The sequence below is a fragment of the Zonotrichia albicollis genome, chromosome 7, assembly GCF_047830755.1.
Source record: "Zonotrichia albicollis isolate bZonAlb1 chromosome 7, bZonAlb1.hap1, whole genome shotgun sequence".
Taxonomy (NCBI): Eukaryota; Metazoa; Chordata; class Aves; order Passeriformes; family Passerellidae; genus Zonotrichia; species Zonotrichia albicollis.
In genome coordinates, this window is record NC_133825.1 from 16926439 (window position 1) to 16950816 (window position 24378).

Sequence of the window (24378 nt, forward strand, 5' to 3'; positions counted from 1 at the left end):
ACTGAGAGACAGATCCAGGGAGATCATGAGCACTGCATACTCTGAGAGACAGATCCAGGGAGATCATGAGCACTGCATACTCTGAGAGAAGATCCAGGGGGATAATGAGCACTGAGAGACAGATCCAGAGAGATCATGATCACTGCATAATCTGAGAGACAGATCCAGGGGCCAGTCCTGAACTTGTTTCAGTACCTGGCAGGAATCAGCTCTCTCAATGGGGTACAGAGCACTCCTTTGTCTCCCTATTTAGGGCACCAGAAGAGGAGGGTGTTGTTAGGGTGTCTGAATCCCTCTGCACTCACCATGGCCCATGCAAATAAAGGGAGAACCCCTCATAGTGACACTTGTTCAAGTATCAAAGGGGATGCTTTAGCTTTGCTTACCAGGCATGCAGGTTAAGTTTGGCTTCCTGATGCTCTCATCTCATGTGGTACATTTTTTCAGAATCAGGATGGCCTAAGAACATGATTCTGAAAGCCCTGTAGTACAAATTATGTTTGCCTCAAATAATGACACAGTTCTCTACTTACTTTCAATAAATAATGGCATAGTTCTCTACTTACTTTAAATAGCTTATTAGAATTAATGCTGGATTTAAGAAGCTGTGGAACATTTAGCACCATTATAGCTTCCTATAATGCACGAGAAATTGTCATTATAGAATATTTTAGTTCTTTTTCCTTCCTCCTCACATCCCTCTTATGATTTTAAGGGTTCATTTACTTACTACTCAGTGCTTGCTTTTCAAGCTAAATTTACTTCACTTTTAAGTACTGTTATTCTCAACAACTTTCAGTCCCTGAAATATCCAACATTTAATCTAATCTGGTGAGATTGTTTCTTAGCTGAGCAACACACGTCAGCAATGATGAAGATTTGACATTGAAACTCAGTTAATAGCTCTGTAGCTGAAGTTTTGCCTTGAACAGAGTAGAAAACACCACACTCTCAGTTGTTTTATGTGAGGTCACTGACAGTGGAAAGTGATGAAGGATGAACTTTGCTGGCTGAAGGCAGAAGGAGCCTTTAACACAAGGCCATCCTTATGCTTCAAGTGCTACAAGTGCCCCAAGCATTCAGCACACAGGTGCAGTTTGAAAATGCTGTGTTCTGCTTTCCAGAAGCCTGTCATTGTGTTCAATCAAAGTAATTGCTATTGATAAGGCGTGGTCCTGTTTGTCCTTTTTGTTGGCAGCATGCAAGACGACAGTTTAGAAACCTCCACTTCAATATCTCAGCTTCTGAGAGAGAGCTATTTAGCAGAAACCAAGCACCAAGGGAGGAGTGAAAGAAGCAGATCAGAGCCAGTTTCTCATAATTTCCACTATGGCAATGCTTCTGGTGATTCAGATGAGGTAGCTGCCCAAGATGACCTCCCAGATCTGTCTGCCTTTTTGAGCCAAGAAGAGCTTGATGAAAGCGTAAACCTGGCAAGACAAGCTATTGATCAGAGCCCACTGGAAACGAAGCAGGATGAGCCTCAGGCCCCTTCCCAGCGCCCCCCAGAGCAGCTGAACAGCACGGGCAAACACAGACCAATGGCCCAGCCCACGGCTCTGAAAACGGCAGACAATGGCCTGCACTCCAACTTCTGCCAGGAACACGTCCGAAACACAAAGGGGTCCAAAGGGAGCTCCCAAGACCTCAAGAAACACCACCTCCCTTCCGAGTCAGAATCCAAAAAGGAATTCCTGAACAAGGCAGCAGATTTCATTGAGGAGCTCTCGTCACTTTTCAAAGCCCACAACTCGGAAAGAATACGGCCCCGAACGTGCAAAAACTACAAGAGCAAAATTGAATCCAAGAACAAGTCTGCTCAAAAAGGCAGCTCTAACCTGTCTCTCACATCAGAAAACAGAGAAAGGCTTTCCATTCCAACACCTCAAGACTTTGAAAACAAAGCAGAGAAAGCTTTGGAACAAACAGATGATCAACAGGCAGCAAACCTGGAATCTCTCAGTCAATTAACAAGTGCAGAGCTGAAAGCAGAGTCAGAATCTGCCTCTGTATATTCTGATGAGCCCCTTGGACAGCCACCACGCTTTACTCAAAAACTGAAGAGCAGGGAAGTTCCTGAGGGATCCAAAGTGCAATTGGACTGCATTGTGGTAGGAATCCCAGCACCTGAAGTCAGGTAAACACATTCTGCACTTGTCATTTTGTATTTCTGTAGTGGTAGGTGTGTGCAAGTGGGAAATACCTTGCTTGGGAAGAATTTTATTTCCACTATGTTTCAGTCTAAACTCACTGCTCTGATTAAGTTTAGAGGCATTTCCTTGGTGGAGCCATTACAAATGTTGTATTGTGTTCAGCCCATAAACTCATAGAGGAGTCTGACTAAAAGAGAAAACAGTGCCAGAAATTAGGGGTTTTTTAACAGAAAACAAACAGGGTTAGGGTTAGGGTTAGGGTTAGGGTTAGGGTTAGGGTTAGGGTTAGGGTTAGGGTTAGGGTTAGGGTTAGGGACACTCTCTGCTTACAAAGCAAGACTCTGAACACTTCTTTAGCTTATTTCTCCAGGCACTTGCCTTGATAAATCCTTTTGATAATAAAAATGTCAGTAGGATCCCTGGAAGCCAGAAATTATTTTTCCCCCTTTTATCATTCATAGCTTATCATGCAAAGACAACAAGTGAAGTCTTCTCTTATGGATCTGAACCTGTACACAAACTCAGTCTGGCTTTCTTAATACTCAGAACAGGTGAACACTGAGTTGCTTGTTCATAAACTTGTCACAATTGCTTGCCCAACAGAAAATATTCAATTCGGGTGTTTTTCCAGAAGGCCACAGCGCTGTCCTTATCCCAGCCAGCAGTCATGTCTGTGCTGTTGACATACATAAAAGTGACAAGGTGCTCATGTCAGCCAAGTTTAGGTGTTTAACAACGCCCAGAATTAGAAGCTGACACTGTGGAGTCACTGAAGGCTCACGAGGGCAGATTGGAGAAGCCAGGAGTGATGGCTCATGCTGCAGATACCCAGGGATGAGCAGAATGCCTGCTCACCCCATTCAGGAACCACTGATCCCACAGAAATGGAGGATGGATATCTTTGTAACTTGGGTCCATTTGTGCCCCAACAAACCTGAAGGTTTTTAGTTGAAATTTCTATTTCAACATTTGATTTTGTTAATTTTGATTAATTACATAAGTGACTTTTGTGAATACCATTCAGTACAGGAGCTACTACACCTCTGTAGAATAAGCATCCATCAGATACAGGAAATGAGGGACAGGGAGAAAGAAATCCCCTAGGGAAAGTTAGTCCCAAGCAGTTACAGCTCAAGAAAAAGATCAGGCTCAGCTTTCAGTTTCACAATTTTAACTAAAAAAATAAAAGATAAGTCACAAGGGGGGAACTCTGAACTCTCTGTCCTTTGTGTTTGTGTGTGTATGTATGTGCTATATTAAGGAGAAAACTGGGAATGTTAGCTACTTAAGAGTTTCCTGATCATAATTATTTATTAACAAAACTTTGTCATATTCCTCAAAGATTCTTTCACCTCCACCACTGTGCAGAAGTAACACTGAGAGAGGGTGCAAAAACTGTCACTTGGCTGAGTGATAAATATTCACATGCTTCCATGTGTGGTGGCCTTGTTAGTCACTGCTGCAGCACAAGGAAACCAGAAACCAGAATGTACTTTGGGGTTTGTGTGCCATTAATCGTGGGGACCAGAAGAATGTGGGGTTTTTTTCCCTAAAAATAGTGCTTATCTTTGATTTGCTGTGCAAAGCTTCTGAAAGAGTGAGGGAGGGATCTTGTTGGCCATAGCTGTGAGACTGTGAGCAGACCTCTGCTCAGAATTGCCAAATGTCTTGCTTGGGGGGTAAGAGTTTTCCAAGGTTTATGGTGAGTGAGTTCAGTGTTTGTGGAGCTGGGCAAGGGCAGAAGGATTCTAATAGGTAAAAGAAATTAAAAAATCAGCAGTCCCAGGAAAGGACCAACTGGCAAGGTAGCAACTGCTGAAAGAAATCTCAATGACCTTTGACTTGAAATGGACTTCTGAAGCACAGAAAGGGATCCCAAGGGCCTTAAATGCATATATTAGACACAATGACAAAGTGGGAGTCACTGTGGGAACCCAGAGCACTGTGAAACAAGAACAGGATTCAGCAAGCTCTGCAATGCAGTTAATCAGTCAACACCAGGAGAAGACTGATGTAATGGGGATTACAAGAGAGAAATTAGAGACAGGATATTTAGAAAGAAGCTGATCACAGGGATAGAAAGGACTGGAAAATATGAAGGGCAGATACCATGTTTGAAAGCAAGGTAGTACTAAACCAAATTGATGTAAAAGATGGTGTAAATGACATTTGTGATGGATCAGGGTCAAAATACCATTTTGGTTATTTATCAAATTATCAAAGCATGGCAATGATAAAGCATTACAGGTGTGGTACATAACTATCCAGCACGAGGGCTCACTGAGGGAAAGAAAACTGGATGGTGGAGCAGGGGAAGAACTGGGAACTGATCTGAAACACCAGGACAGGGAAAGCCAAGTCCTCTGGGCTGAATTCAGAGAGACCTGCCCAAATGTTCTTAAAGGTAAATGTAACAAGCCCACCATTCAGAGGAAGCTCATTTGGCCAACCTGTCTAGAAATGTGTGTGAGAAGTGACTCATTTTTCAGTGTGACAGCACAGGATGTGTGCCTCAGCTAGCTCCAACCTCAGCTGGCAATAACAGAGCACTGCTGCAATTCCTGCTGGTTGCTTTGCTCTGACTGCACTGTGGGCTAGAAACAAACCTTGAGAGAAATGCAGGGTGTACTTCCAAAGTGTGTGATGACCTCCTTCTCATGCTCCTTCTATGAGTAATAGTAGGTGTGACATTTACTCCTCTCTGTGAGGAGAGCACTCCTTTTCCCCTCAAGTTCAGAGGTGCCTACATTTTTCCAAACTGTTTGGCACATCACTCTCAGGTTAATTTTACTGATGAATCACATTGCATGGTTTGGCATACACAGCTATGCTGGAAGTGTCATGAGGATTTAATGTTCTAAAAACAGGCTGTATGTCATAAGGTTTCCATGAAAACATTCTTTAACATAAGCATACAAAGCCTAAAAGTTGCATTTTATGCTGCTTTGTTTGAGGAGACCAGACCTGCAACTAATCACAGATTTTTCGGAACTCTGAAACCCTGCAAGATTAATTAAGATTTTTCTCCCTGGCTGCCAAATGAAAGCATTCCTCTGTTTCAGTGCTCAGTGTGCAGCCAAACTTCTCTTACATTCAGCTGCAGTCAAGTGAGTGGATTAGGATGCTGAATTTGGCACGGGGGATGGCAGTGCCGTGCTGAATGTGAGCCTCCCTTGCAGGAGGAAGCTCTCCCTGCAATGCACGAAATGTCAGCGCAGAGCTCTGTGCTCAGCCATGGCACGTAGCTCAGGGCCAGGGCTGCTGGGGCTGACATTTCATTGCCACCGTGTACAGTGCTCTCATGGCAAGTGCAAAACCAAATGTGAACAAGGAAGGAGTAGCTACACCATCCCAAAGGTTTCCATGAAGCTTAACTTCACATGAGACCGCTGGTTCTGATTTATCAGCATTACAACAACATGCACACAACATGCTCCTTTTTCCAACTTAATCTCAAAATACTTGAACATTATGCTGAAAAAAGTCACTACAGAACACACTGCACGGAGAACTAAACACAGGTTTGAAACAGGAGTTTATTCCTGAAGTTTTAAATTACTGATGCTGCAAATTTGGGACTAACCAAAGGAAAAAACAAATGCAAAAAACCCCAATTAACTCAATTCACCGTTTGACTCTACTAACAGAATATAATACTTGTATACTAACAAGGGAAGTGTAAAGATTAGCTTACATGGTGTTTTAAAATTTGCTTGTAGGAAAATTAAATTGTGCCTCACAAAAGGACGATACAGACTTAACTCTGCACAAAGCAAAACAGGTTAATTGGAAAAGCTGATCAGTGACACAGTGAGTTCTACCTTAATGGCAATTATATCACAGCATTTTGTGTCATGTGTTTTGCCCAATGTGTCACTTCACTAAGGAAACACATTCAAATGGACACAAAAATATAATATCACTGTACTATGCAAGTTATTTTAATGTTCTGAAAGGTGCTGCTGGAAATGAAATCAAATTCTAGAGCATGGGTATTCTCCTGAATGCTTATTGATATGTGCCAGGGCTCACACACTCAAACAAGGCTACAATATAAGGAAGAGGCATGGGGTGGGAATATAAAAAGACATGAGTAAGTGGCATGACTCATGTCCCAAAGTACACAGTTGCCTACATGAATTACACACCTAAAAGGCAACTTGTGCATTCACATACCAAATTTGTGCCTGCAGTCACACAGCTGCATGGACCTTCTCTCCTGGTAATGTGACCATTTTCAGTGATCACCAACTGCAGCTCTTGAGAACAACAGTAGAATAAACCATAATGTAAACAGAAGTTTTAAAAATTCTCCCTTCAGTATCACAGGATTCCTATGTAATTCCCAAGTCTGGACCTTGAAAAGGCACTAATAATTTTCACAGGATATTTTCAATGGACCCTGTAGTGCACATTGCCATGGTTCTCCCTTGGGGCTGTAAACATTTCCTCTGCTTGCCCCTGGTGGAGTTGTTCATCTATCCCAGGCAGGGGAGGTTTCTGCCCTGGATCCCAGCTATGAATTATGGTGTCTGTACCTGTGTGAGGACAACACTGAACAGAAAGGAAGATGTGATCCTCACTTCTGAGGAGCCTGTCAAAAAAACCCCCTTTGTATCCAAGTATTAGTGGTAAAAATTCCAGATTTGGGCAAGCCATCATGGGCGAAGTTTAAAATAGGTGTAGCTGCTCCTTCTGTTTGAAGGGTTTTGTGTTAGAGGATCTGACAGGGCTGTGACAGAGTATGACCACTTAAAGCTGATCAGAAGAAGGCAGAAAGATAATTATTTTTAAAAGAAAGGAATTTTGAATGGAAAGGCAAACCAATAGTTTCAAAATAAAGATAACATAAATAAAGATTTGTATTTTCAAAATAAATGTTAGCAAGGAACCATACAGTCTAATCTATTGGAAAATAATGATAATGGTACTGTGACCATGAAATTCTTAAAGGGAGAGGTAGTTCATAAATTATGATTTTAAGATCAGTGATTTCACATTTTTAGAAGTGTTTTTAAGCGCTGCTTCCCGCCTTGGGGAAGAAGTTAAAGAGACTGGCTACACACTGCAGGGCAATGAGTGAATGTACACACAGGTGTAGAATACACACACAGGTGTAGAATATACACACATGTGCAGAATGTACACACATGTATAGAATGTACACATATGTATAGAATATTCTATACACACATGTATACAATACACACATGTACAGAATGTACACACAGATATAGAATGTGCACACATGTATAGAATATACACACGTGTATAGAATGTACACACATGTATAGAATGTACACACATGTAAAGAATGTACACACATGTATAGAATATGCACACACGTACACATATACACACATGTATAGATATACACACATGTATAGAATATACACACATATATAGAATATTCTATACACACATGTAAAGAATGTACACACATGTATAGAATATACACACAGGTATAGATATACATACATGTAAAGAATGTACGCACATATATAGAATGTACACACATATATAGAATGTACACACGTATAGAATGGACACTCATATATAGAATATGCACACATGTAAGAATATGCACATATGTATAGAATGTACGCACATATATAGAATGTACTCACATGTACAGTTCATTTTGCTGTTTTTCCCCTCAGTGTCACTCTGGGCCACTGCCAGGAGTGCTTGCTGGTTGAGGTGCATCTGTGATCTGAGCCACAACCCCCAGGGTCTTCCTCCTCCTCCTCCTCCTCCTCCCACATGTGCCAGCTCACCTGGCCCCCCTGGATCTGTGCTGCTGGCACTGCTCCCTCCTGTGGGAGCACAGCTGGCTCTGCAGCCTCCAGAGGTTTGGTTGGTGGCCAGAGAAAACTCTCTGCAGCTTCAGCATCTCCACTGGGGTTTGGGAAGCAGCATGAGTGGCTGCTGCAAGCTGCCTGGAGTCAAGTGCACTCCTAGGACAGGAGTCAGCTGAGGGCAGCTCTGGGATGAATGAAATGCAGGAATTCCCTGTGTGCTGTGAGAAAGCTGAGTTGGATGGCTCAGAGTCATGGACACAAACAGGGCCTCAGCTACATAATCAGCATTTAGTGCTAGATCTGTGTTCCTCCATACCTCAGGCACCCCTTCAGGCTCCTTCCTCAGTTCTGTGTTATATTCTGGGTTTCTGCTGGTATGGATTGCTGAGATTTTTTTCAATATATTAATTTGGTGTTTTCTTCATGCTTAATTTGTAGCACAAAGTTTTTAAAATGTTCTGCAACTGAGTGATCAAAAAAATTTATTCATGTTTTCTGAAAATATCTGAGATGGAAATGTATTAAAGTGCCTTATAGTGTAAGACAGGAGGTATTCATTATTACAATTTTTTACTTAAAAACCTATCCTTATCCTTTCCACAACAATCTTTTCTGTAGTACCACTCAAATGTTGACAGGTTCTTTTACCAAGTTACAATAAAAGATGGATGAAATTATTAATAATTTTTTATCTCATTGAATAAAAAATATTGCCCATATGACAGCCTCCACCCTCACATGCAGCAGATGCAGTAGCTAATCACATGAAGTTAAGAAAGTCACAGTAAGAAAATGCAAATACTTTAGTGGCATTTTATATCTATCTATCTATCTATCTATCTATCTATCTATCTATCTATCTATCTAATCTATCTATCTATCTAATCTATCTTTCTATCTATCTATCCATCCATCTATCTATCCATCTATCAATCTTCGTGAGAAAAGTTACAGTGAAGATGAATGCACTCAAGTTTGGCTTTTCAAATTTAGCTAGTTGTCTATTATTACAGGTATTTCTGAATATTATCTCAAACATTGAACTCTGGATCTTCATACACAGCATTTCATCTTCTTTATAAAGCCTAGATCTAATTTGAATCTGTTTGTGCAGACCCACCTGCTTTGTGTGCCTCTGTTGTGCCTTGTAACCAGCACCCATCAGTGCTGCTCTCCCTCCTGAACAGATCAACTCTCTTACCTTGTGATACACTTGTGCCATCTTTTATAAAAAGCAGATCGTGTTAAATATATCACCAAACAAGGACAAATTTCAGTCACATTCTGAATTAACATGAACTTAAGAAACACAAGTTTAAGGGATATTTGCTAACTTAGGTGATTTTTGCTGCACATTAAGCCACTACACAGACCTGATTGTACCTCAAGAAAAATTCAGAGCTGGACTGACAGTGTTCCAAATTCAGAACTCTTTTACTCTTTATTGACTGTTATGAAAATCATCCATGTTTTATTCCTGTGACTGTTGATTCAATACTTACCTGCAGTACTCTGTCAGAATCTTCAGCCTAAACCTACCAATTTTAACCATCAGAAAGACTTCAAACATTATCACCAACTTGTTTGCATTGAAAAACAATTTCTTTTTGCCTTGCAGGTGGTACTGTGAAGGGAAGGAGCTTGAGAACTCACCAGACATCCAGATCATCCAGGCAGGAGAGCGACACTCTCTGGTCATTGTCGAGGCCTTTGAGGAGGACACGGGGCGCTACTCGTGCTTTGCGTCCAACATCTATGGAACTGACTCCACCTCTGCAGAGATTTACATAGAAGGTAATCCCACAGCTGCTCCACAAACTGATGGTTGAAACGAAGATATAATTATGTGTCTTGTTTGCTATGATAGTTTTGTCATTAAAAAAACCATAGCAGGAGTCAACACTTTCCATCGTTACTAAAATCATTATTATTTTCCTGTAAAACACACTTCAGACAAGGGACCAAAATCATTATTATTTTCCTGTAAAACACACTTCAGACAAGGGACCAGCCCTTACATTTTATTGTGTTACTTCCCAGAGGTTTTATATATCTCACTGCAAGATTCAAGTCTAAAAATACTCAGATTCTGAAACTACCTTGTATTTTTTGTCTGTGGAACTCTACAGAAGTGTAAGAAACTAAACTTTGTGTCTAATTCTTATTAATCCCTTTTCCCTACAGTCATTACTGCAAATTGAATGTAGGACAGCTTCCTCTTAACTCTTTCTTGGGACCTTGTAACCAAAATAAATATGCCATCAATTTTATATTCTCCTTGCCCAGTAGATGCTGTAAATCAAACAGAAAATGTATTTGCAGGTTTAGGTGTCCCTTCTTTCTCCTTATGCTTTTTACTGTACCTAGTAGACCTAAGAGTGGTCTATGTATTATATTTATTTTTTACACTTTCTTGGGTAAGATTTGAGATTGAATCCATTACTATGCTAGCATGACTATAAACTTAAAATAAACACATAGAATTTTTTTTCTTTTTCTCTCAGAGAAGCATACTATGGGCACCGTCACTGAGCACAGTGGGGCCATTCACAAATTAAAGCAGTGCCCAAAAGATTAATTTAGTTCTGCTGCTATTCTCCTTCCACGACTCTAAGTTGACAGTGAAAGGACAAATCCTTTTTCAGCATCTGCCCTGCCCTGATCAGAGGGAGGTGTCTGTGCTTGGCAGGGATTTACAAGGCAGGGGCCAGGGTGGGTGCTGGATGGGAGCCATGGCTGAGGGAGATGCTCACTGGCAGGAACTGCTCAGAAAATGCAAATTCCAGCACGGTGAAGGCAGAATCAGAAGGGCAAAATGTCTCAGTAAGTGACAGCAGTCAGTAAACAGAGAGGAGGATCTCCTTCACACCGTGGTACAAGGCACCAGCTGGAGAACAACAGCCACAGCTCCAGGTCTCTCTTTTTCCTTTTAATCTGGTAGCAGCAGGTGTCTGAGAGAAGAAACTTGTACTCAATTCACAACAAATATGGACTCAATCACAGTGGCATTTGAAAAAGAGCCCAAGGAACACCCAGGTATTCATTCCCTCTTGGATATTCCTCTCCTTACTTCAGCTGCACCTGCTCCCAATGTGCCTCATCCCAACAGCAGCTCTGCACCTTGCATGGTGTGGGACCTGTTCACCTCTCCTGCAATGGGACTTTTGTCTGGGCACAGCTTTATAACACACACCCATGGAGTGGGCTGCAGGAAAGCTGAGTACAGGTTTGTACCATCCAGAGAGAAACTCAAAACCCCTCTGCTAAATGATTTTTTTTTATAATTTTTTCACAGGCATCTCTTCTTCTGACTCTGAAGGCGAAATCACCAAGGACGAAATGGATCAGTAAGTTTAAAACCAATTACACCTCCCATATTTCTTACAGTAAAAACCCCACAAGTGCAGACATTTCAGCTTGCAGCTTCCAAGATATTATCATTCTGTTTAGGATTAGTTTGGATTGGTTGGGTTGGGTTTTGTTTGTGCACTTGTTTGCTTTACAAATAGTATGGAACAAACAATAGTTTGCTTTTGTGTCCTCAACTTTGGATTAAGAACTGAAATTTCACTATTAAATATTAATATAAAAGGAAAGGTGTTACCATAAATATTGAAATTCTACAACAAATTTACTAAAACAAAAGGCATTTGACTAGATCCAACTTAAACGCTGATTTAAGTGTCTGACTTGGACAAAGAATGCAGTACAGTTTCTCACATGAAAATACACAAGGTTTTTGGCAGAATAGAGATAGATTGATGATTTAGATTTAAGATGAAGAAATTAATAGGCATGCACTAGAGTGAACTGAAATGATGGTATGAAACACTAATTATAAAAAGAAAATATGTGAGATGTAACCTAAAATCTGGGAAATATTATTTATTCATTTCTTTATTTTTCCTAACTGAAATCCATCCCCTGATGATTTAGAACTTGATCCAATCTTTCAGAATCAAAGTCCTTCTATGAACTAGAAAGGGAGTCACACTGGTTGAAAACTAAAATAGTCAGTCGTTTATTTTGAACTCCTTTGTATGCACAGATTCAACATCAAAAGCAACCAGTCCTTGATAAAAGAGGCCCTAATCAGATAGATTTATGCACCCCCTTGGTTTTTTCCTCCACTAAGGAGAATTACACTCATTACAAATGCCAGTTTTTAAAATGCAAAGAGAAGACATTTGCAGTGTATTTGACTGAAGACCTCAGGCTGACAGCAAATGCTGTTGTATGCAATTCAGACTTCAAGGTCATAAAGCACTCCAGATGGAATTGGTTCACAGACTTTGATAAATGTTAGGGGTTTTATAAAACTTAAGGTTACGAAAGTCTCAGGTTTGGGATGTACTCCTAATCAGTTTGGATGAATTGTGAAGTTTTCCATTCCAGCTCAGCCCTGTCCAAATGTCACGGGCTTTTTCTTTTTTTTCAAATTCACCTCATTAGGTGTCAATGTAGGGTTGACCATGATCCTGATCATTTGATGGCATCTCTGAATCACTTACCTCATTAAATTGTGAGGTATTTTTTTTCTCAGAATGCTGCTCTGACATCACAGTAGAATGTCCCCAAATGATCACATTATGAAAGGCCAGGTTTGGGTGTAATGTCTTCATTTCTGCTCAGCTTCCAGCTGCCATCACACCAATCTGAACACCTGTAACTAAAGGGAGTTAATATGAGAACAGGTGCTAAAAAAATGTTCAAAAGAGAAATCAGTGATCACAACAGTTGTACCTTCACTCTGAGTAAAGCACCCTCTGTTTTGAAGGCTAGATTTTCTGGGGGGAATTCAAACTGAATAAAGAGACCAGTTTTCACTGTCTGCATCATTTCACCAAAAAGGGTCAGCTCTTGTATTTCCATATATAAACAACCACAAAGTGAAGAGGTGTCAATCTGTACACTAAAACTGATGATATGTTGGTCAGAAAGCATGTCTCTGTTTTATTTTTGAGCAATTAATTACTGAATCTGTATCCAAGCAAACCATGGTATTTGCATTACCTTAGAGGCCAACTCTGCACAAAATGGAAAGCAGCAGTGTCCTCTGTGAAATCAGCATTGCTTTCTCTTGCTGCTCTGAGCTGGTAAAGCCACAGCTGGGATAATCCAGGCCAGAAATGAGATCTCAGGGTGCCCAGGTGTGCAGGCTGACTCACCAGATGCAGCTTTACAGAGCACAGCTCAGCCTGGAGCTGAGGAACTCAGTCCCTCAGCAAGGCTGTAACTGAGACAGATGTGACTCAGGGACACACTCAGCTCTAGCCTGCAGTCAGAGAACTTGTTCTTGGTTAACATTTCACAGCAAACCAAAGCCAGCCAACGCCTCTGTGAATGCAGCATCTCCTGCTGTCAGAGCTGCAGCCAAGCATCAAGAAACCTCCAAGGCCCCACCAGCCGAGGCCCAGCCCGTGTCTGTCCTGGTCCAGACTGTGCCAACACCAGTTAACCAGGTAGGGGGACACCACGGGGCATTTCTGGGACTAAAAGTGAGCTCTTAATAAAGTCTTTCTTCTGCAGTTTGGGACTGAGAACCCCACATTTTCTAGCATTTGCTTTGCTCTTGAACTCCAGCTTTGAGCCTGGCAGCCATCCAGACAGGGCACAGGATCCAGGTGTGTTCCTGGGGCTGCACAGCATCCAGATGTGTTCATTGGGACTGCACAGGATCCAGGTGTTCATTGGACTGTACAGGATCCAGGTGTGTTCCTGGGGCTGCACAGGATCCAGATGTGTTCCTGGGGCTGCACAGGATCCAGATGTGTTCATAGGGCTGTACAGGATCCAGGTGTGTTCATTGGGGCTGTACAGGATCCAGATGTGTTCATTGGGCTGCACAGGATCCAGATGTGTTCATAGGGCTGTACAGGATCCAGGTGTGTTCATTGGGGCTGTACAGGATCCAGATGTGTTCATAGGGCTGTACAGGATCCAGATGTGTTCCTGGGGCTGCATAGGATCCAGGTGTGTTCCTGGGGCTGCACAGGATCCAGATGTGTTCATTGGGGCTGCACAGGATCCAGGTGTGTTCCTGGGGCTGCACAGGATCCAGATGTGATCATTGGGGCTGCACAGGATCCAGGTGTGTTCCTGGGGCTGCACAGGATCCAGATGTGTTCATTGGGCTGTACAGGATCCAGGTGTGTTCATTGGGCTGCACAGCATCCAGATGTGTTCATAGGGCTGCACAGGATCCAGGTGTGTTCCTGGGGCTGCACAGCATCCAGATGTGTTCATAGGGCTGTACAGGATCCAGGTGTGTTCATTGGGCTGCACAGGATCCAGGTGTGTTCATAGGGCTGTACAGGATCCAGATGTGTTCCCTGGGGCTGCACAGGATCCAGGTGTGTTCATTGGGCTGCACAGGATCCAGATGTGTTCCCTGGGGCTGCACAGGATCCAGGTGTGTTCATTGGGCTGCACAGGATCCAGATGTGTTCCCTGGGGCTGTACAGGATCCAGATGTGTTCATTGGGCTGCACAGGATCCAGATGTGTTCATATGGCTGTACAGGATCCAGGTGTGTTCATTGGGGCTGTACAGGATCCAGATGTGTTCATAGGGCTGTACAGGATCCAGATGTGTTCCTGGGGCTGCATAGGATCCAGGTGTGTTCCTGGGGCTGCACAGGATCCAGATGTGTTCATTGGGGCTGCACAGGATCCAGGTGTGTTCCTGGGGCTGCACAGGATCCAGATGTGATCATTGGGGTGCACAGGATCCAGGTGTGTTCCTGGGGCTGCACAGGATCCAGATGTGTTCATTGGGCTGTACAGGATCCAGGTGTGTTCATTGGGCTGCACAGCATCCAGATGTGTTCATAGGGCTGCACAGGATCCAGGTGTGTTCCTGGGGCTGCACAGCATCCAGATGTGTTCATAGGGCTGTACAGCATCCAGATGTGTTCCCTGGGGCTGCACAGGATCCAGATGTGTTCCTGGGACTGCACAGGATCCAGGTGTGTTCATTGGGCTGCACAGGATCCAGATGTGTTCCCTGGGGCTGCACAGGATCCAGGTGTGTTCATTGGGCTGCACAGGATCCAGGTGTGTTCCTGGGGCTGCACAGGATCCAGATGTGTTCATAGGGCTGCACAGGATCCAGATGTGTTCCTGGGGCTGCACAGGATCCAGATGTGTTCATTGGACTGCACAGGATCCAGGTGTGTTCATTGGGCTGCACAGGATCCTGGTGTGTTCCTGGGGCTGCACAGCATCCAGGTGTGTTCATTGGGCTGTACAGGATCCAGATGTGTTCATTGGGACTGCACAGGATCCAGATGTGTTCCTGGGGCTGCACAGGATCCAGGTGTGTTCCCTGGGGCTGCACAGGATCCAGATGTGTTCATTGGGACTGCACAGGATCCAGGTGTGTTCATTGGGACTGCACAGGATCCAGATGTGTTCATAGGGCTGCACAGGATCCAGATGTGTTCCTGCAGCTCCGAGGCTGGAAGGGCACCTGGCTTTGCCCTTCTCCCATCCCAGACTGCCTCATGCCCCTTCCAGCCTAGCAGAATTTTCTCTCCCTGATACAGAGCTCACTTGAAGTCCTTTCCTTCCAATGAAATTTATTTTAAGCAGAATCGTTTCACTGCTATGTTTACTTTATATGTAAATAAACTTCTTTGCCACATAACATTTTACTTTCCACATCAAAGGAAATTAACATTACCATGTTCTAATTAATGTTACCATGTTCTAATTAACATTGCCATGTTCTAATTAACATTACCATGTTCCAATTAACATTACCATATGTTTGGAGTGCTTTTTGTTGCAAACTGACTGCAAATTCACAGCTGTGAATTCTTTCCAGGTAGGAAAGAGTGCCATACTTACTTAAAACCAAAAAGTTCACAAGTTTTCATTTTCCAGTGCCTTTTCAAAGCTTACAGCTCAGGGTTAGGTGGTAAGCAATGAACAGACTGAACAGGGGAACTAATGCACGTTTGCTTTTGATTACAATGAGAATAGAACTAAGAACAAATACAACTAAGTAACACTGTTTCCAATTTGAAAGAAGATGCTTAAGGGTAATAGTTACCTGAAAAATCACTACTGTTAAATTTTGTTGGCTGATAAGGCACCATCAGTGTGTAAATTTGGCTATTTCCTGAGATACTGAATCATTAACTCTGCTGCTCTGAGGAAACTCCTGTTGCACTAAAATAAAAAACTATATTAAACACTCAATCCACATAACAAAGTTTCCCAGGAGGAAAACAATTCCATTCTGCTCCACTGAGTAGGATCAACAGGTTGACATCCCACCTCTGGAAAAGGTTTGGGTTTGGCAAAGGAGAGGAATTATAGTAGCAGTCACACATGTGACTTTAAATTTCCTTATTAACATCAATAAATATTTTGTAGGTTAAGGATTTTTAAAAGACTATGACCAAGCAGACAATATATATTTGCCTTACTGAAGTATAAAGAAAAGATGTTACAATACACTGTGCTAAAGCTTTTCTTGCCATGATGAACTGAGTAAGGCAATAAATTAATAACATTTCTGCTGTTATCCCATCCAGGAGGATCACCCACAACAGAATTTCTGTTCATTGCATTAGGTATTTTGCTTTGGACTTCATTCACCAAAATCTCTTTTATGTCATTCCAAAAGCACATTTCTCTTGTATGTGAATAAATAATGTCTGCACACCTCAACATCATCTTGTGATGTTTTGCAATCCACAGGCTCAAAGCCCCACTAACTATCTGCAAGGACTGGATGGAAGACCTATAATTGCTGCTCCTGTATTTACAAAGGTAATTTCTTCTGTGACGTATTTGAAAAGTAGAGGTCAGATAACTGTAAAGAGAGATAACTAAAAATGAGCTCTCAAAAAAAAAAAAAAAAGAAAAAGAAAAAAAGGGGAAAAAATATGCTTTTCCTAAGCCATTCAAGGGTTTAAGTGGCTTTATTAAATCTTAGTGAAATCAGTGTTACATCCAGACCATTAAGACATTTACTGACTGTCTATTCATTTTCTCTAATAGATGTTACAGGATATTTCAGCTTCTGAGGGGCAGCTTGTTGTTTTTGAATGTCGGGTGAAAGGAGCTCCTTCCCCAAAGGTTGAATGGTATAGAGAAGGAACACTGATAGAAGACTCTCCAGATTTTAGGATATTACAGAAAAGTATGTTTCTTGTGTGAAAATATTGTGTCTAATAAAATACAGGCAAGCAACAAAACTGCTAACATAGCAACACTGTGAATTTCTTATTACAACTGTAATTTTAATTTTCAAATGCAGTCAGAACACCTGCAATTTTCTCTAAGTCACTGAAATGCTAAAATTGTGAAAATTCAACAGGAATTCCTTAAATACCACACTAAACTAAACCTAAGTGAAACAATGGTTCATCATATCTTGATTTAATGCGGGTCAGAGTTTCAGAAATTGTTTTCAAGACAACATAAAATTGTGTCAATACTGGAAAAAACCCCACCCAGCTACTTGGAGAATTTATTTCCTATTCCCAAGTTCCCAATAGTGTTCATAAGTGTTCACATTGTTCAATTGTGCATTTGACATATTATTGAGTAAAAGGCCTGGCTGCCTTCACCTCCCCTTAAACAGAAAATTGGATCAAAAAGAGTATTCCATCTTATTTAGAAGGTCAAACTTTATATATAGTGCTTAAGGAAAAAGAAATATTGGCAAAAAAATTATATTCAATCTAATATCTGCTCTTCTTCCCTTTAGAACCACGATCTATGGCTGAACCAGGTGAGGATCATAACTTTTAATTACATAAATGTGGTGGTTTAACTTTATAAAATATTAAATATTAAAACTTCATTATTTAATTAACATAATTTCTTCTTTTCCTCATGTTCTGTAGCTACTAGTGGCACACATTTCACTGTAGGCTGTTCCACAAACATGTAACGTGAATTAATTCAGTCTCTTTTGCAGAAAATGCTTCCACTTTGCTTAGACCCAGTTTTACCTCAGGATTTAAACGAGCTAAAGATTAATAAAATGAATGTATGAGGGTCCCCTGTACATCTGAGGTCCTGAAGCACAGGAGATGAGGTAGAGCTGAGCTATTTTTATCCCGTTTACCAGTTAGGGAACATTGCGTCAGATGCTCAGCCATGTCAGCCATTCCCTGCGCTCCCGAGCAGCGAAATGTGAGAGCAGCACATCAGGTGTTGCACCCCTGGCATCAGCAAATCCTATAAATGTGGCTGGGCCTGCTGATGCCAAGGAGCAGGCCAGAATGGGGACTGCTCCACAGGGCTGGGGCACAGGAGCCCTGTAGCTTTGGATATTTCTCCATGACAGATTCACTCTCTCATTGCCTTTTGCCATTAAAAATATGAAGTCGCTCCTGCCAAGATGCAAAATTATCAAAGCAAAAAAATTATCAAATCAGTATTAATTCTTATGGAATATAAATTTCTACATTCTCCTTGCCCTATTTGAAACATTTTTACCCCAAAAAGAGTCTTGAAAGAAACTGCCTGTGTCTGAGAGTGAGGAATATAAAGATGGAGCTTCTGCCAGAAGGCAGTGCCACTGTTCTGTTACTGTGCAGTGGCATCACTGCTGAGTAATGTGAGGCAGTTTTTAGGGGATAATCAGCTGGGTGCAGTTGTCACAGCCTCATCACCTGCTGCTCATTCAGAAGGAATCTGGATTTCCATGCATGCAGTGGTTGGCAGACCCCAGCATGATAAACTAGATACTATAATGCCTTAAACTGGTTCTGTTATCATACTGCTATAATAAACTATTATTCTCCTATAGTTGATAGGAAACAATCTCTTTGTTGCTCTTGGGTTTTCCTTGGTGATGACATGAAACAATCAAGTTCAAGTGTGCAAAAGTAGAATATAGAACTCATAGAATATTTATCCTGTAGGGGTTTAGGAAAGTCTACTGCACAACTGTAGAAAAATAGTCACTGAGTAGGTGAAGGAATTTTATCAGCCCACATTTAAATTCACTTTAGATGTTGCTGTCCCTTCTCCTCCCAGCAACTCAGCCAAACCAAAAGACTTCAAATCCCATCATAGCAGATATTTATTAGCTGGCACTGCTGCCCAGCCTGGTCAGACAGGAATGGCATAAAGCCAGACTGACTTTTCCAGATGGAATATGGTTTTTCCTAGTACAATTTTGTTGGCATATTTTTGGTGCCCTTTAGTCATCTTCACCAAGAAGTCAAAAGTTAACTTTCTGTAAGCACAGTTAGCACTATCCCCTCTATCTGCAAATCTGTACTTTTGAAAACAACAGTCTATATGTATGTGGTTTATATTTATCCCCATTACAGAGTGACTCCACTTGAATTGTTCCCAGTCAATTATAATTAATCTTTCAATCATCAGAGATAAATATATATATATATATATATATACATATACATATATATATATATATATTAGTGAGCTGAGAGTGTAGAGTACACTATATATTTTTCCAAATTAAATTTTCAGTTCTTTTAAGTCTGTACTTCATGTGTTAGGAAAACATTTTCTAATGTTTTCCACACTCTGCTGACACCTGTTCTTTGCTTCCATTGGGCATGCTGGAGCACAGAGGGTACCAGCTGCTGCAGACAATGCTGATAACAGCTGCTGCACACAAAGGCTGCCAAAACTGATAATACTGATGGAACTAGAAACAAAGTGAGCAAGGTGGGAGTCCCTAAGGAAATCTCCCCAAAGGCAGTCAGGGTTCTGTGTGTTTGGTCACTGCTCACTCCAAGTGCTAACCCTGCTCTGGTGCTTTGCAGAGGAGATTTGTACTCTGGTTATTGCTGAAGTGTTTTCAGAAGATTCTGGCAGTTTCACCTGTACTGCAAGCAATAAATATGGCACAGTGTCCAGTATAGCTCGTCTGACTGTCAAAGGTAAGAGCCAGCCGAGTCCTTTAAAGCTCCTGGTAAATCCAGCAGAGCTGGGATTTGGGCTGTGTGCTGTTGGCTCCGATGCTGGGATTTGGGCTGTGTGCTGTTGGCTCCAATGCAGCTCAAGTTCTGGCACTGTTCCTTATAACTAAAAAGTGTGGGAATTCTCTGGGGAAAAAAACAACGTTTGTGTTTCAAAGATGTAGGGGAATAATTCACTGGCTGGAGACCACTGACTGATTTTCAGGCTGCAGCAGTGTCCCTTTTCCCTCTACCTTTACAACATTCCTTTTTCAAGGGAATTTGTTCTTAAACAAACAAGGTCAATCAAGCCAGTGCAACAGCTGGAAGGACAGAGTGAGTGCTTTCATTTCCCTTTGCTTTCTGGCATTTACACGTCCCAAAGGTCTGACCTTTCCTCTTCCAGCACCTGAGGACAGCAGCAGCACTGCTGCCCTTCACACGACGTGCTCCATCGACTTTGTGGCCACTGAGCACCAGGCTGCCCCCCAGGCTCCTTCCGGTCTCCAAAACCAAGCCCCCAGACCCAAACTGGAGGGAGTCCTGGTGAACCACAACGAGCCCAGGTCCAGCTCCAAGGCAGGGCTCCGCGTGCACTTCAAGCTGCCCGAAGATGAGAAAGGCAGTGAATCCTCCTCAGAGGATGGACCTGGCACCGCCAACCAAAGCAGACCCAACCACTTCCCCGAGAAGATAAATGGACAGCTGCTGAAAACACCAGAGCCAGCATCACCATCCAAGGAGCCTCCCCCAGTGCTGGCTAAACCAAAGCTGTAAGTAAACAGAAGTCTAATTCTCAGGAGCATCACTGAGATTATTTAGTATTTATTGACCACAACACTATTGCACCACAGTGAAAACTCAAATGCAGGATAAAGAGATTACATGGTATTGGCCTAACTGACCATAATGTTAGAAAACAAATTCTCCAGCACTAGATTATTTTTTCTGCATATCCCTGTCAGGAAAAGTGACCTCCAATTTAAAAAGGAAAATGTTCTCCCTTGGAAATGTTATTAATTCCACAATGCTTTCTGCTGCAATCAGGAGGTGAAGAACACTGATCTCATGCAGGCAAAATAAAAGTAGTTTCTTCAGACATATCTCACTCAGTTCTGGGTATGAAATACTGCCCAAAGCAGACACATTCAGGCTAACACACAGTACAGACTGTCATCCCAAAGGCCTCATGACTCGTGTGTCCCACAAACGTCATGTCCCCCCAAAACAGATAAAATACTTGGAAATGCTTGATAATGGGAAACCACTTGAGCTAAAAAGTGATTGGTGCACTGGGAGCTCAAGGGGGAATTTGAAGAAGTAATGTGGTTTTCTTAGAGGACAATTTATGGAATTCACACTGCAGTTTATTATGGGAAGTATTTTCAGCATTTTTTCAACCTCCCACACATAATTTAACAACAAGCACACAAACATCTTAATATCTTGAATATGCAGAGGCTTTTCCTGAGGGCTCAGGAATGACTCCATAAAGTAATTCACTGGTACTTTCAAGCCAGGATGTAATTCCATAGCATAAACATTACAAGAAGACAGAACTTACACTCCTTGTGGCAGAGGGAGAACTCAGAGCACGGGGTTTGAATTGTGAAGCCCACATTCACAGCCCTACACACTTTCTGAGCTATAGTGAGTTTTGGGGGGACAGAACCAGTATTTAAGTGCCCAATGCTTGCATAGAGCAGAATTTCTCTCAGCTCCTCCTCCCAAAAAAGCTGTGTTACCAAGAATTGCTTTATTATGCAGATGTATACATGAAGGGCACAAAATCAGGCCCACAGAACTACTAACTCTACCATTCTCCTTTATGAAAGCTTGAAATTGCTATCTTTATCTGCCTTTAATGTGATTTTTGTGTGGTACATTATATAAACAAGTCTTTTAACTAAAACCAATTATGTTGAGTATGTATTTGCTTTGTCAGGAGCTGTTGTGCTTGGTCTCTACATCCACATATTACACTTTTTATCAGTAGATATTAAATACTCCATAGTTTATTACACAATCATTTTCCATATCTTCTATGTCTTTTCTGGTTTTGGAAGGGAAAAAGCTCTCCTGTTTCCATGTGCTGTATTTCCATATACATAATAACTAAATAAACCTCTTGACAAGGCAAAATGATTTTCCTTAACTGCAAAGTAAGAAAGCCTTGAAAAACTACCTAGTAGATAGCATCTAGAAAAACAACAACAGCATGGAATGCAAGTCCTCTCTGAATTATCCACTCCTGCCTGTCACTGAGTGTCAACACCACCTAAACTCCATTGGTAGCATATCCTGTGGTGGATTACTACAAAGCTTTAGCAGTCAAAGTGCTGGTTTCAGAAACCACTTCAGCAGGAGGTAAATAATGCAACCTGGCTTACAAACACTCATTTAAATTATGATGCACCAAATCTCACTCTCAGTTACACAAGCAAAGAGGTACTAAGGTGACTTTGACAATGATATCCCTTAAATATCTTTGAGTAAGATTTATATTTATATTTTACATACTAAAATGTAAGAATTATCTTCAATCAAATCATTTGTGGACAAAAAGCTTTGGTGCCTCTGGCAAAGAAGGGAACATGAAGGAAAAGGTTATTTTAGTAGAAAACTAATATTATGCTTCCCTCATAATGTTAGAGAATATGCCATGTAGCAGTTTCCTGTCTCTTACTGTATCACAGGACATTGAATTTTCCTCTCTGAATTCCTACACACAAATGCAGCCAACTGGCTCATTTGGGGCTCGTAACCAATTCTGTTCATCTTTATTTTCTGTGCAGTGACCAGAGCCAGCTAAAGCAGCTCCACAACCAGGTCCTGCTCGAACAGCAGCAGGTGCACCAGGCGTCTCTGAGAGAGCTGTCCTTCACCAGCACGCTGGTGAATTCTGCCAGTGCCGTGTGCCAGCAGTCCAGCTCCGTGCTGTACAGGCAGGCCTCAGCCTGTGCCCCCCAAACCTTGGGCTACGGGCGCCCCAAGCAGCTGCTGGCACCCCAGACCCCGCCGGGCAGCCCCTGTGCCAGCTCCTCAGGCTCCTTCGGCAGCGTGCCCCCGGCTGCCTCCAGGACAAACCCCACAGAGAACTTCCCAGCAAACCCAGCCCGGGCCTCAGGAGGCCCCACAGGCAGGAGTGAGCAGTGTGTGCCCAGCCCCAGGGAGGCCGTGGTGCCCCCGCTGACGCTGCCTCCTGTGAAGCAGTTCCAGCCCCAGAGCGTGGCCCCTGCTCCCCTGTCCCCCACGGCACGCATCCAGAACCCTGTGGCTTTCCTCAGCGCCGTGCTGCCTTCCATGCCTGCTGCACCATCCACCAACGCCATGGGACTGCCCAGAAGCACCCCAGCCACGTGAGTAGCACCAAACACGGGCACAGAAACAGGGACAATACTCAAGGGAAGCGGGATGTATTGGAAAGGGAATGCCAATATTACCAGTTAGATTGTGCCTGGGCCAGTCTGACCCTCGCTGCTGGGCCGAAGGCAGCAGCTGTGGTGTATCACCCCAGAGACACCTTTAGCTTGCTGGAGGTTGCAGCTGGGCACTAAACAAGTCCAGGCTTGGTAGGAACTCTGTTTACCTCAGGAAGAAGGCTTCAGGCTAATGGTGAGGAGGAAAAGGAGATGGATTCTGCTGGAGGGTTATATATCCAGAGCTTTATTCCATAGTCACACAGGTCTGAATCGTAGTAACAGCTCCAACAGAATAACGAGCACATGGTCTGATTCGGCTTTTAAGCTCAGGGACAGGGGAAGGGGAGGGACAGGTGAGGCACCAAGCAGGTGGGAGGGACAGGGTCTCAGGGGAGGATGACACCCAGACAGGCCAATGACCCCCAGGCCTGAGGGGCATCCTTTGAACTTGACCAACCACACGACGCCTTGCTGGAATGTTAAGCCTGATTGACAGGACTCACTCGGCAAGGGGGCGAGGGGGAAGGGAGAGAGGTATAGGCACACCTGGGAAGGGACCCGGAAGTTTAAAACAGGCTATTACAACACACCGCAACAGGGATGCATTTCTGTCCAGCTGTTCAGTGGGGAATGTCCTGGTTCAGGGCAAATTCTGGAGAGAACTCACAGGCTGGGGATAAAAGCATCATACGGTCAACCCAGGACAGGGAGTCACTGAAATGCAAGTCTGGTGTAAAATAGAAAAGTGGGATATCCAGATATTGTGGGCATTTAATCCAACCTTTACACCCAGTAAAGGAAAGAAGGGATAACACCTGCCACAATATGACATGAAATTACACTGAGATGTCCAAGGCAAAAAGGGCTGGTTTACTTCTGGACCTCGATATTTATAGAATTCCAAATGGATTGGAGGATGAAATTGCCACCTCTCCAACCACACTGGTCCATCAATTCTCTCCTCCTCCAGAAAGGAACGCATTACAGAGATGTAAACATCAGAAGGCTTGGAAGAACTTTAGAGGAACAGGGTGGCAAATACCTTCTGTAGAAAGAGAGAATTGAAGATGGAGAGATGTGAGTGTACAAACAGATGTACAAGA

General features: G+C 42.6%; 1 protein-coding gene across 1 annotated transcript in view; it reads left to right on the plus strand.

Annotated features, from left to right (window-relative positions):
- The window catches only part of MYPN (myopalladin), a 57230-nt gene that overhangs the window by 7390 nt on the left and 25462 nt on the right, over positions 1-24378 (plus strand). The window contains exons 2-11 of the mRNA XM_005491031.2: positions 1199-2137; positions 9573-9748; positions 11250-11301; positions 13269-13416; positions 16663-16734; positions 16966-17107; positions 17678-17701; positions 19719-19835; positions 20260-20626; positions 22649-23212. Of these exons, the coding sequence (XP_005491088.2) occupies positions 1200-2137; positions 9573-9748; positions 11250-11301; positions 13269-13416; positions 16663-16734; positions 16966-17107; positions 17678-17701; positions 19719-19835; positions 20260-20626; positions 22649-23212 (2600 nt within the window). The 5' untranslated portion in view covers position 1199. The remainder of the gene's footprint in view (positions 1-1198; positions 2138-9572; positions 9749-11249; positions 11302-13268; positions 13417-16662; positions 16735-16965; positions 17108-17677; positions 17702-19718; positions 19836-20259; positions 20627-22648; positions 23213-24378) is intronic.